Source organism: Leguminivora glycinivorella, chromosome 18 (assembly GCF_023078275.1).
Source record: "Leguminivora glycinivorella isolate SPB_JAAS2020 chromosome 18, LegGlyc_1.1, whole genome shotgun sequence".
Taxonomy (NCBI): domain Eukaryota; kingdom Metazoa; phylum Arthropoda; class Insecta; order Lepidoptera; family Tortricidae; genus Leguminivora; species Leguminivora glycinivorella.
The window spans coordinates 9,473,030-9,488,241 of NC_062988.1; the positions used below are offsets into that span (position 1 = coordinate 9,473,030).

A 15,212-nucleotide genomic window follows, 5' to 3' on the forward strand; every position below is an offset into this window, starting at 1 on the left:
AGGCCCACGGTAAGCTCAAGAACACGGAAAAAAAATATTTTAACAATACTACCAGAACGTTTAGTAAAATAGATTTATCGTAACTGATACTACAATCTCGTAATAAAAACAACTGTATTGTTATGTTTACTATATTTTGAATTCAATAGAACTAAGCAAACATTAATATGCACTAAACAGTTCTGTTTGAATTACATATACGAGAACTCTAGTTTTATTTACAACTAATAGAATAAAGGTTACGATAATTCTATTAACAAGAAGCTTCTTGTAATGCCAAAAAAATAAAAATTATCTTTACAATCTTAATCTTAGCGGTTACTATCACAGTATACTTCCTGTAACTTTTTTATACGTTGCCATTACTTTGTAGTTCTCGTAAAGAAATAAAAAGAATATTCTTGTAATGTAAACTCAACGAAGAGTTATATTTAAAAATATTAAGTTTGTATAAATATGTACGCATCGCTGTCAACTCTATTATTTGTATCGTAGCGAATGCCATCGCAGTATAGTTGATATGACTGTTTTATAAGTTGGTATTACTTTGCAGCTCTTGTAAATAATGACAATAATATTCTCGTAATGTATACTGGTGAACAAATAGTTCTGTTGAAAAAGTATTTAGTTAGTATAAATATGTGTTTCGTTTTTGTAACGAAACGCCATGTTTAAGTACCATTGTATATCTTAGTGAATGCTATAGCAGTATAGTTGATTTTACTTTGCGCCTCTTGTAAAAAATAACAATGATATTCTCGTAATATACACCGAAAAATAATTGTTATAACAAAAATATTGTCCGCATAAATAAATGTTTTGCTTGTGTAACGAAACGCAATGTTTTGCGGCGTGGTCGGCGGCCATTTACGTGTCATGAGAGATCACGCGTGGATGCGGATCGCAATAGGTTATATTATTTATCGTTAAACGTACTCACTACGTATTATCCATTCGTTTGGTAGTTTCCATTTTAGGAAATGGATGAAGAGGTGCAAAAACTCTTGCAAGGATGGGAGATGGCAGAGTTGGCAAAAGCAGGTGAGTCACATACCGTACATCATGTAGAATTTAGTAGATAATTAGAATGCTGAGTAAAAAGGCATTTAATGTTGTATTCATTTTACATTGCATACAAATTCATACGACATTACGTGGGCAAAATCTAAATACTGAACTAATAAGGACTGTCCACGATAAAAAGTGGTCATACATAACATGATAAATCTTTCTTCCTGAATGCACATTTTGAAGCAATATTATACATATTTTGATAAATCTGTATACATAAAACTATATAATAATTAAAGCTATTCCTTATAATGCTTTAGTGTGTCTGAGGTTTCGCCGAATGTATACCATCAAGCATTTCATTTCTTGTACAGTGTTTTTTAACAAACTTCACACGCTTCCTGGCACAATTTTATAAATACTTATATTTTTATAAGCTGTTTTACACACATTAGAATGACATCTTAGCAGACAAAAAAATACTTTTTGAAACTCATTTCGACTTTTGGTAGTCAGGAAGACTTTCTACTCCAAGCACTGACAGTTGTTTTTGTATGGAGAGCCAAAAAGTGTCAAAAATTCGAATTCAGCAAAGTTAGAAAATCTCAGTACTTTCTTAATCTGATTACAATCAGAAAAATTATTACTATCGTAAAATCAGTATGTAATAGGGTATATTTTGGCTATTATAATTAAACATTAAAAAAATATTTTTGTCATTAAAACTGTTGTACTTAAAGACTGCAAGAAGACACTGTACAAAAAAATATTGTTATCATGAGACATACTGCTAAAATTCATAGGCCACCTAAAGTTTATAATTTGTTTGTATTTTTATAATGTAGTTTAATATCTACAAATTATTTGACAAACATGCTGCTTATAAATTCTCATTATTCTCAAGATTTACCATGTTATATATGACCACTTTTTATCGTGGACAGTCTTTATATATATCTGAAGTGGACGTAGAATATTACTTAATGTAAAATTTATTCATAGAAATTTTAATGTCTTTTTCAGATGATTTACAATGGTTGCAAGTTTCCTGTGACCCATGCCATACTGTGGAACAAAAGTGGAAAAATTCTGCAAAATATAAATTTTGGACGAAATGAAGGACGGTTCTATTAACACTGACGAATATATGAACAAAGTCTTGCACTAAGGATCGTTGAAATATATTTTTTAACAAATTATATAATTATTTTATTTACTTTCAGATTCACCAATTTTCACCGCTCATAGCATCCATTCCATATGCTGGGTGACCCAGGTTTCCGGATCCCAGTTTCAACTCTAGGCTTCTGTCTCTTGGAACTGGTCCTAGAAACCTGCATTTTTATCGGTAGGTACCTATGAATTTGTGTGTGCACTGTATAGACAACTAACATTTCTTGTAAATGTAAGAAAAGGTTTGTTGTCTATACAAGGTGGTACAGTAGGATTAAAGGCTGAGCCACGCCAGATACGTGTACGTAGACGTGCGCGTAGCGTACGCGGTGTAAATGACGAATCCTCATTAGAGATTACACCGCTTGTGTGACGTGTTACCCGTGTGTGTCTAGCGGTGTATCATCTCTTTTGAAGATTCGTACTTTACAGCGCGCACGCCACGCACACGTCTACGTACACGTATCTGGCGTGGCTCGGCCTTTAATCCTACTGAACCACCTTGTATAGACAACAAACCTTTTTTTACATTTACAAGAAATGTTAGTTGTCTATACAGTGCACAGACAAATTCATAGGTACCGATAAAAATATAACACGTTAACGCAATTGTATATTTATTAGAGAGTACCATAAATGCAGTTGCTGTAACTAACTTTCTTGTTCTATCAACCATTTAATGAAGTTTACATAAATGAAGAGAATGTAATATATATCAGATGACTTGTATTCTTAACGATACCTATTATTGGCCTAACTAAAGTTTTATAACCTTTACAAGAATTTCTTGTGGAGTTTACATTATTTTGTTTATTTAGACACTCCATTTGTTATAAATACTGAATAATCTAGTAATACACACAATTTGACTGTGTGACCCTTACAATATTTTTATTTTATGATACGTAATGTATATATTACCTTTACAAGAATATATTGTCAAGGTCACATTTCATTTATTAAGCTCTGCAAGAAAATATTATTTATTTGTACGGTCCACGTGTTATGATTACTAAATATTCTAGTAATACACGCTATTTTAATGTGTAGCAATTACAAGATAACTAGTTCACTAAGCTCAACGCATTTAAACAGACTAGTTTAGTTATTTATACTATGTGAACAATTGTCCCAGAATTTACTAGATTTTCTCGTTCAGATTACACTATTCAGATATCATGGACGAGACTTTTTTCTCCGTGAAGGCTTGTGTTGTGGGTACTCAGACAACGATATATATAATATATAAATACTTATATAATACATAGAAAACATCCATGACTCAGGAACAAATATCTGTGCTCATCACACAAATAAATGCCCTTACCGGGATTCAAACCCGGGACCGCGGCGCAGCACGCAGGGTCACTACCGACTGCATGCACCAGACCGGTATCAAATAATAAAAATATAAAAATATGAAAGAGGCGCGTTCCTAGCACACATTCTAAGCTCGTGTAGGTGAACGCGTACCATGCATGTATGACAGAAATATGACAGGTCGACTGTTCGCGTTTTTGACAGACGGTAACTGTGTAACCGAGAGCGGGTGGGCGGCACTTTCAGCGGGGAGCGGGAGTGACCATACTGTACGATAGTACTCTTTATTATACTGTGCTTATACAAACAAAAACATTAGAACACGCTTTTATGCTTATAATGTTACGAGTTTTGTTCAGATATTTATGTTCGTGTGTAGATCGAACTGAACACGACTGTAAGCAATTACAGAATCCCATTTGAAATAACAGTTTTCGATCAGTCGACGTCCGAAAATTAGATTTAGTTCAGTAAAATTGCTCTTCACTGCCAGTATTTATTAAAAAAAACAGTGACTTCTGTTTGTCTATGTCATGACTTTCCTCATAAATGGCGCCTAGTATTGAACGTAAAGATACAAATCTCTATCTAAAGAAAGACAAACAATCTAATTTCACCCGGAATTACAAGATAACATTTATATAATAAAGATTTGTGTTATGTAGAACTTATCATTCGGGTTATCCCTGTTATCAATGAAAGATATGAATCCAGGTCAAATGTTATCAGACACAGTTTGAGTAGATTTTGTTTTAAATCAATTAAGACCGGGCGAGCTGGATACAATAGGAGGACGTTTATAGATACGCAAATAAGATATTATTTATAAAATACAACATAACGCTATTGTGATACTTTTAGGGCCAGTTGCACCAATGAAAATGGAGGGTTAACCCGAGGATTAACCCACCATTTTATATGGAATTTGACGGATGACAGGACAGCCCACTAACCATGAGTTAAGTGGTTGGTGCAAGTGGGCCTTACAAAAGGGGATTTGAAGCTACTTTATTACGTCTTTACCGCGAGTATGATGATGATGTTCGATGTATGAAATTACGTGAGAAATAAATAAAATAAATTATTGGGTTGGTAAGAAAGTAATGAGCGAATCATAGAGTGTATAGGCTTTTTCCCCGAAATCGTTAATTCCGCGTAGCAAAATTTGCATTCGCATTTTTCCCCATTTTTTTATTCTTCTATGCGCAGGTGCCACTATTCGTATATATCTTTAACGCATTAATTTCTAATACTTTTTTTTTGCTAGTCGTATTTTTATCCGTGCGTTTTATTTTCTAATGCGCATAGTTTCTATACGTATATTTTGCCTATAGAATAAGTTCTCAATTTTATTTTTTCACATGCTGCCACCATGCCATACCATAATCTCACCGTCACAACCGTCAAAACCACCATATATCGTTACCAGATACTAGGATAAAATCAATTCAAGTATCACTTTTATTAGTAGGGTAAATGCACCAGTACCCATCCATGCAGCAGTGGTCAGCCATTTTTGCATATTTTAGGCTGTAACTTTTTTTTTTGGCTAATCAAGTCAAAATTAGATTAAATCATAGATTGATTAAATGGTAATTGTAAAATATCTCAATATTTAAAATTGTTCAAACATTAAGCACAAACGAAATTCAAAGAAGTACTGTCTTCTGACATGAAACATTATGTAAACGCCATTTTTATTACAATGTCAGGGTAGTTGCACCATTAGATGACCGACACCCAGAAGATGACCGATGGGTCTAAAAATATAAATAATTAATTCACGAATTATTTTACGCACCCGGGAGTAGTTTTCTTTAACTCAGCAACTGATCGCCGAAGCTAAAATTTAAATTCCCAGACGGTCGTCGAGTTTGTTCTTCACGCTAAAATCGCATTTTGTATGGATTTCTTATTAAGGAAAGGCCTTCAAAATTTAAGCTTTTTAAATCGAATATTATATATATTCTTGACTAATGTCTTTATTGTTAACATTATTAATATGGTTGGAGTCTCCACTCCCGTGCAAACTAAAAGAAACACGGCTATTTTGATAGCTCACCGCTGGGCGAGTAACTATGAACATCGCCGTGTCTCTTTTATTTACACGGGAGTGATTATGTTTTGTAACAAACAAAGATAATCACACATTATAGCCCGATAGCTCATAGCTTACTAGCTCGTAGTGGGACCAGTGTCTGAACCAAGAAATTATAATTTGGCAGATAACATTTTAGCAAAAATCATGTGGCGTAAAATCACCAAAAGATGAACAGTTAAGCGAATTTTGTCATTTTTTTGTACATGATATAACTCATTCTTAACAATTTAATTTTTTTATGTGATACCGCATTGAATTGAATTTAGAATAAGCTACTTTCGGGTCTCATGTTATGATTCAGTAATTTTATAAAAATTATTATATCTAAAAAGGGGTCAAAATTCCTAGTAGTTGAACAACGTGCCCTATCTCTGAACGGTTTGACCCCGATAGATAAACCAGGATAAAATCAGAATAATCTGCCCAATATATGAACGATGTAACTCCAATAGATGAACAGACGGGGACAAAAGTAGCATTTGTGGGAAACAGTTTAACTTTGCACCTATTGTAAATGCATTGGTATTGATATAAAATAGTCTTTCATTATTTAAAAACAGCACGCGTTAATTAATAAATATAGAAATATTCTAAAAATTAAAGCGTTCATTTTTGCAGCCACTACCTACAACTTGAATGAATTAATTTAGTTAGTTCATGTTCTAGACACAACACTAATGAATTGAACGAACTAATTTGACGCAAAATTAATTTACTGGAATCCTAAAAGTACGCAACCTAAAAGATGAACAAGAAAATTTTCCTAGTTCACATTTTGGGTACAGATTGTTTAGTTGAACAATCCCGTTTTCATAAAAATTAAAACTTAAATAGACCCTTACCATATAAAAAAAGTTCCATTCATCTTATGGTTAAAAAATCAACGACTAACAAACAATAATTTTGATGTAAAAGTAGTACATCTATCTATTTTATTCAATTTTATCCTCCTGGATCCCCCGGTCCTCACTTGAGGACATAAGATAAAAAAAAATCTCCTGTGAAATGTCAAAGCAGCATAACAAGTTTGTAGGCATAGAACGTTACCGAACGAAACTGTCAACCAAATAAAACAGACACCTAGCCTGAGATGGCCAATCAGCGATCAGTGCGGCTTTGACATCTGTCACTACCGGCTACACGGTGTCCCGCGGTAAGTAAATCTGAATTTATCTCACTGAAAGTCTAATTATATATTTTTGTTTGGTTTTAATTATTAAATATATAATGTATTTCATATGGCAGTAAGTAGATTTCATCCATATAGTTAAAAAACTTTGGTTTAATATAGCTCTGAAGTTTATGTACTCTTGTGAGTACTAGCGGATTTAAACAAGTAATTTATGTTCTCGGACGAGTACAACCGGTCTCAATAATGTAAGATTTTTTATTTCACATTAAAGTTGATTACATTTTAATTCCGATTTTCAGGCTTAAAAAACTGTGGAATAGAGGAAAGAAGAAGATTTATATCAGAAGTTATCAGATAGAATAAGATTGTATTAGAGCTAAACACCGTCAGCTGTGATGAAGAAGATGTTTCTGAGGGTGAACTGGCTCCAAGAGATAAAGAGACGAAGATTGAGATTGCACATGCATCTTCTTCATTTAGACTTCATCAGCAAAATGGCTCGGCACATGCCTATGATGACTGAAAAGCAAACAAGGATGCCTTCAAACTGGAAGAAGAGTAGAACCACATGCTCTAGATTACAGCTAGAGCATTTGGTACTACTTCTTTGCGTATCCGTGTCTAACTATTCAGAGAAACTGTTATGTATACTGATTTCCATACCAAACAACAGTCAATTTTGTGAGTCTTATTATTTTGTATTGTTAATAAAATTAAGATACAAAATAATTATCTTCACTAGTCAAGTAGTCACTGATACTGAAAAACACATGTCCTAAAAACTAAATTTTAATGTAAGACAAAAGTCCTAATCAATGTAAGACTGAGAATTTAAGTTACTTAATTAAAGCTTAATCTATAAGGTAAGATAAAAATGTCCTATGAAATCTAAAACTGAAGATTAAAGTTAGGTACTGAATTAAAACTAAACTATATGTTAAGATAAGATAAAAATGTCCTAAGAAATGTCAGCCATAAAATGTTATTTATTTAGTAAGGAAAATTGTTACTGTAATTTCTAGTTTAGTTTTCATTCAAATAATTTGCTTAATATGCAACTTACGTACCTTTGTTACATATGTACTATTATACTAATAGTACCTACACAATTTATTCCAGAAGAGTTTAATATCAAACCGAATTTTAATTTTTTGCTTGTACTATTAAGTACCTACAGAAGTATTTTTTTGTGTTTATTATGCAAGATTCATAGAATTTCGGTTTATTTCAGACTGAATTAATATAGTTTTCATATAATATTTTTTATATTTTTTTATGTAATTAGAGTTGATTTCTGTAGTATTTTGTTTTATTTGTTTGGTGTCCCGAGTGAGGACAAAGTCCCCATGTACTCGCCTGAGCCCATAAGGAAAAATCGACGGGAAAACACTATGATTTTTTTAACTATTTTTCCTACGTTACTGGTTACTTATTAAATCGATTTTTCCGAAAAAAATACAGTTTTTCCAGATTTAATACCTTCAGGATCCAGGAGGTTAAAATACCATTTTAAAAAACGAGCCTTTGTCCAAAAGTTAATCGTCGTTCATCTTTTGGCACGAACGTACAATATTGGAACCATAACTTGACCAGCAAATATTTCATAAAATAAATAAAAAAAACCTTAAGCATTATTAATAACTAGCTTTTACCCGCGGCTTCGCCCGCGTAATAAAAGTATTCATTAAGATTTTCATTTGGATCCTTAGGTTTCTCCGTAGGTATATTTATCTGCGATTATTTCGATTGCACATAATACTTTTGCTTGCAATGATTGTAGAAATATTACACATCGACCACAGCGTAGGTAATTCTATATACGCTGGGGAAACCTTTATAAACATCCCACATAGCCCGTATTTCGACACTATGATCGGTGGGTAAAAAGTACTTTTTAGGGTTCCGTAGTCAACTAGGAACCCTTATAGTTTCGCCATGTCTGTCTGTCCGTCCGTCCGTCCGTCCGTCCGTCCGCGGATAATCTCAGTAACCGTAAGCACTAGAAAGCTGAAATTTGGTACCAATATGTATATCAATCACGCCAACAAAGTGCAAAAATAAAAAATGGAAAAAAATGTTTTATTAGGGTACCCCCCCTACATGTAAAGTGGGGGCTGATATTTTTTTTCATTCCAACCCCAACGTGTGATATATTGTTGGATAGGTATTTTAAAATGAATAAGGGTTTACTAAGATCTTTTTTTGATAATATTAATATTTTCGGAAATAATCGCTCCTAAAGGAAAAAAAAGTGCGTCCCCCCCTCTAACTTTTGAACCATATGTTAAAAAAAAATGAAAAAAATCACAAAAGTAGAACTTTATAAAGACTTTCTAGGAAAATTGTTAACTTGATAGGTTCAGTAGTTTTTGAGAAAAATACGAAAAACTACGGAACCCTACACTGAGCGTGGCCCGACACGCTCTTGGCCGGTTTTTTTCTATTATCCCTTAAATTTTTTTACATTTTGCTTATACTTATCGCAAACGTAATCTTCAAGCAAGCAAACAACGATCGTCTTAGAGCACATTGATTGTAAGAGACCGCCGACCGATTATCCGTATCTCTCTAACGATACCCATATTATCCGTATCCGTATCCGTATCGCTATCGCTATATCGCTATCGCTATCGCTATCCCTATCCCTATCCCAATCCCTATCCCTATCCCTATCCGTTATCAAGATGTTCAATGATTTCTTATCAAGTGCTAAAATATAAAGTTTCATGGTTTTATCTTTTAAAATTAAGAAATCCCATACAAACTTTCAACCTCTTTTTCAACCCCTTCATCCCTTTTTTTCGAAATAAAAAGTAGCCTATGTTCTGTCTCAGGGTCTAAAGATTGTCTGTTCCAAATTTCATCAAAATCGGTTGCGTGGTTTAAGCGGGAAAGCGTAACAGACAGACAGACAGACAGACAGACAGAGTTACTTTCGCATTTATAATATTAAGTATATAGTATATATGGAGTATGCATGTTAACAATAGAGACATTAGTCAAGTCAAGAATATATACGGAAGTAAACTGCGTCAATAAATGTAATATTCGATTTTTTACGAATTAAAAAGCTTAAATTTTGAAGGCCTTTCCTTAATAAGAAATCCATACAAAATGCGGTTTTAGCGTGAAGAACAAACTTGACGACCGCTCACAGACGTGTGCATGGCTCATTTGTCTGGGAATTTAAATTTTAGCTTCTTCTTTTAAAGTGTATTTCACATTATTTGACTGTGTCATAAACTTAGCTTCGGCGATCAGTTGCTGCGTTTAAGAAAAATACTCCCGGGTTCGAAAAATAATTCGTGAATTAATTATTTATATTTTTAGATCCATCGGTCATCTTCTGGGTGTCGGTCATCTAATGGTGCAACTACCCTGACATTGTAATAAAAATGGCGTTCACATAATGTTTCATGTCAGAAGACAGTACTTCTTTGAATTTCGTTTGTGCTTAATGTTTGAACAATTTTAAATATTGAGATATTTTACAATTACCATTTAATCAATCTATGATTTTATCTAATTTTGACTTGATCAGCTAAAAAAAAAAGTTACAGCCTGAAATATGCAAAAATGGCTGACCACTGCTGCATGGATGGGTACTGGTGCATTTACCCTACTAATAAAAGTGATACTTGAATTGATTTTATCCTAGTATCTGGTAACGATATATGGTGGTTTTGACGGTTGTGACGGTGAGATTATGGTATGGCATGGTGGCAGCATGTGAAAAAATAAAATTGAGAACTTATTCTATAGGCAAAATATACGTATAGAAACTATGCGCATTAGAAAATAAAACGCACGGATAAAAATACGACTAGCCAAAAAAGGATTAGAAATTAATGCGTTGAAGATATATACGAATAGTGGCACCTGCGCATAGAAGAATAAAAAAATGGGGAAAAATGCGAATGCAAATTTTGCTACGCGGAATTAACGATTTCGGGGAAAAAGCCTATACACTCGAATCATAACCAATATTGTAATTTTTATTTAATTTATTATTTTAATCATTTATCAAAAATATAACGGCCTTCGTTATCTACTACTTGTCTCCATCGTTCTGGTAAAGAATGAATAGCATCGGCGAAGAAGTTCTTAGGTTTAGATTCAAAAAACTCAGCTATGTACTGTCGTAGATGGGCTTGGTCATCGAACTTTTTTTCATTCAAGGCATTGCTTAGCGATCTGAACAATGCGTAATCCGTAGGTGCCAAGTCTGGAGAGTACGGTGGATGAGGTATCACTTTCCAACCTAGCTCCAATAGCTTTAGCCGAGTCACTTTTGCAATGTGTGGGCGAGCATTGTCGTGTAAGAAAAAATTTTTAGCATGCTGTGGACGATTCTGACAGATTTTTGGTTTAAATTTTCAAGCTGATTACAGCATACTGATGCGGTAACAGTCATTCCACTTGGTAGGAGTTCCCAGTGAATAATACCATGAATATCCCACCAAACGGACAGCATAACTTTTTTCGGGTGAGGCTCTGTTTTTGGTGCCTCTATTCCTTTTTCGTTTGGAGCTAGCCACTGACGTTTGCGTGTGTGATTTATATATAAGACCCATTTTTCATCTCCAGTGATAAGATGGTCCAACCAGTTGAATGTGCGGCGAAAAGACAGAAGTTGTATGCAGATATCGGCACGGCGGTTTAGTTGATCTCTATCAAGTTCGTGCGGTATCCAAACACTGTATTTGTAGTTTTTTCCCAATTCGTGTAAATGTGTTTCTATGGTGACATGAGAGCAGCCTAACTCGGTAGCAAGAGTACGACTCGTTAGCCTCGGATCTCCTTCAATTAAGGTTTTTAATTTGGCTACATCAATCTTCACCGGTCGACCAGACTTAGGTTGATCTGATAATGAAAAGTCGCCACTACGAAACCGCTGGAACCATCGTTTCGTCGTGGCCTCAGACACAACTTCAGGAGCAACACGCTGACATATATTAGGCACTGCTTCGGCGGCTGAATGGCCAGACTGAAATTCATATAGTAAGCAATGCCTTACATGCACTTTTAATTCGTCCATTTTCTTCCTTATATTAGCTCGGCGACAGCTAGTGAATGACTGACGAGAAACTGTGCGACTCGCCCTTTATATACTTTCGACCATAGAAGATTCTAGAACTCTCTCAAAAATTTTATGTGGAATTCAATCGATCGCTCATTACTTTCTTACCAACCCAATATAAGAATTCGTTTCGCAACTAAGTTACTATCGATCAGGTCAATGCCCCGCACATATAAGGCGTCGACTAAAGTAATATATCTGGTTAATAATGTACAAAACTTGTGTCGCTATAGCTAGGCTAGTGATTTATGAGAATAAGGCTTCTTTCAACATATCCTTTCTTTTTCACGATTTGTCGGAAGCGTGGTGCGTCAAACGAGCAGACAAATCGCCTGATAGTAACAGAATACCATTGCGCACAAGGACACTATCAGAGGTGTTTAGTGCGTTGCCGACTTTTGAGATGGACAGTATGCTTTTTTTAATCGTTGAAGCGATGTGGCGATCGAAAATCGAAACGCAGTCTGACTCTGTCTTTCCACTACAGAAGAGCGATAAGGAGAGCTAGTTACAATACGCTTACGGAGCGTAAGTTATTCTGATGTTGGCTACGTACCCTGTTACAATCGAAATTTATCTATTACCTTAGCTACCATCCACACTAGGGTTGTAAATAGAAAAAAAACCAAATTTTTTTTTTTCAGAATTATGAAAAAAAACATGAAAAAAAACCGAGCACCCTGGTTTTTTTCTAAATATGTTTTTTTTTCAGATGAACAAATAATACGACAATAACGGATTTCGTGAGTTGTAACGTGTTTCAATAACAATAACGTACATTTTAATTCAATTAACATTCAGTATACAAACGTTTATTGGGGAATCCCCGATGCTACGTGTAGCGTGGAGAGGCGGTGGTGTTGCCAACAGTAAATAGTGATAACTACCAACTACAGATTTCGTAAATGTTACTTTTATAAGACCAGAAATTAAAGTTATTTGATTAAATTCGTTTAATAGTTAACATTAAGTCTAAAAAACCGTATAAAAGTATTAACTACTTTGCGAATATTGAGATTTCGTACTTTAGAAAAAAAACATACTCCAGAAAAAAAACTGTTTTTTTTTCACGGTTTTTTTTCATGTTTTTTTTTTCAAGCCAGAAAAAAAACCGTTTTTTTGCAACCCTAATCCACACTCATAACGGACGTCTCCGCCACGCCGCCTGAATGTAATTCAAAAAACGTCTCCTCAGTACATTTTGTATAGGAAGGACGTAAGACGCGCCCCAGGTGAGGCGAACTGAGGAGACGTTATTTGAATTACATTCAGGCGGCGTGGCGCGGACGTCCGTTCCGCACCTCAGGACATGCGTCTCTTAAGTGTGGCCGGTCCCTTATATGATCGTTCCTGGCGCAGTGGTTATTATCCATCGCTGTTCAGCGCGGAAACGCAGCAAGCGTGATGGGTACCTTTGCGTCGGGAGTGATGCGGGGCGGGCTATTTGACTAGCATAATTAGGAATATTTAGTTTTTACGAGTAGTTTGTTTTAGTTTAATTTAATATAAGTAATAGTAACGTACGTACTATGGGATATGGGTTAAATTGTGGCGTAGGCGAGAGGCTGGCAACCTGTCACTGCAATGTCACAGTTTCGTTTTCTTTCAACCCCTTATTTGCCAAGAGTGGCACTGAAGCTTTAGTGGTTTCATGTGTTCTGCCTACCCCTTTATGGGATACAGGCGTGATTGTATGTATGTATGTAATAGTAACGTAATGTAATATAGTAAAATGATTGTCTTTATAGGATTTCAAAATAAATTTATATGATGGGATTAGTGAGATTATAATTGCGTCGCTTAACTTCAAACTTGGGTAAATCCATTCTGCTTTAAGGTTGATTATAATAAAGTATAAGATGATCTGAAAGATAATCAACCTTATAGCAGAATAAATTTACCCAAGTTTGAAGTTAAGCAACACAATTATATTAAGGCTGGTTTTAGTCACGTGGACCGACCGCGCGGAGCGATCCGCACCGCACTAAAATGTATTAATCTCAGGGAGCCTTTTAGCGTAAAGCGGACGGGTCCGCGCGGACGACAACATCTCATACAAATTGGTCGCGCGGATCCGCGTGACTTTAAAACCAGCCAGAGTCTTATACATATAATCTGACAATCAATACCTAGATAATATTACCTTCAACATATAAGTAATTTTTTTCATAGTTTAGCAAGCCATGGAAACAAGATTAGACCGTTTTAATGGTACGCGGTCGCCATTTCACGCAGTCGTAAATAGTCACCGGCACACGTTTCAGTATACACGTGACGGTTTTGTTTTATGCCTTTTTAACCTGGATTATGCAAACGATCACACATGCCATAATAGGAATTAGTTACAGTGGTTTTCAATTCTCATTAACTCTCATTAGTTAACGGAAACAAGTTTTTTTTCCGAAACCGTAAGTTCGGCATTTGCTCTAGTTTTGGCCGAAATCGAAACTTTTTAGTTTTTAGATACCTAAATTCCTGTAAACGTCAGCCGAAAGCGACCCAAAGTACCATTTTGCTTCCATTTTGTATGATTCGACCCGGTCGAAAATTTTAACTGTTTATTGGCAGAAAAAATATTTTTCTGGGCAGAAACTGGTCAAAACCAAATCTTCAGTTGGATGTTAACTGTCATTTTAGCAAATGACACATACCTCATGATTTAGCATTTACCCCGATAGATTATTGTATGAAATAATCTAATTTCTGAAAAAAATTGTACATTGTCACAGAGATGAGTATGAACTCTCTACAACTTTTATATGTATTGGTTGTCACACATTGACAGGCAAGATATAAAATAGGCCTCATTTTCTATAGAGCACTCTAAGTCACTCCACTTCCAGTTCAAGAGTTTAGAGTACCCACATAATGTAACATGAGAAAAGAAAATCTTAAAAAAGTATCACTCACAGCTATCATTTCCGTCTGTAGTGTCTGCAGGCTCAGCCCCTCGAAGCGCGAAAGACACTGCTTCCTTCCGGTCATGGAACGCCTTGAACCTTCCGAGTTTGTAGCGTCGGACTAACTCTAGCGCCTCCGCCTTGTTTTCATACACATGTATTGCTTCTGTAAAAATGTTAAGATGATTAGGGGCTACTACGATCATTTTGAAATGGATAGGTATTAGGGTGGAGCGAGAAAACACTTTTCTGGAATAAGCAAAGCTAATAGTTATCAATCAATGACCCTTAGTTTGAAACCTTTGTGCAAATTTTCAGCTTTTTAAATCAACATTTTTAGCCTCCGCATTAGGTTTGAAATTTAGAAAATTCAACTTTCAGATAAAAAAAATTTGGCAGTTTTATGTTCAGTATACATTATTGATACATATTATTACAAGAAACTACCAAAAGTTGCGAAAATAGCGTTCAACATCGCCAATTTTCAGTATTTTA

The 15,212-nt window shown here is 34.9% G+C and overlaps 1 protein-coding gene across 1 annotated transcript in view; it reads right to left on the reverse strand.

Moving 5' to 3' along the window:
- Window positions 1–15,212, reverse strand: part of LOC125236156 (ankyrin repeat and LEM domain-containing protein 2) — a 40,004-nt gene that overhangs the window by 22,202 nt on the left and 2,590 nt on the right. The window contains exon 3 of the mRNA XM_048142857.1: window positions 14,728–14,883. Coding sequence (XP_047998814.1) covers window positions 14,728–14,883 — 156 coding nt within the window. The remainder of the gene's footprint in view (window positions 1–14,727; window positions 14,884–15,212) is intronic.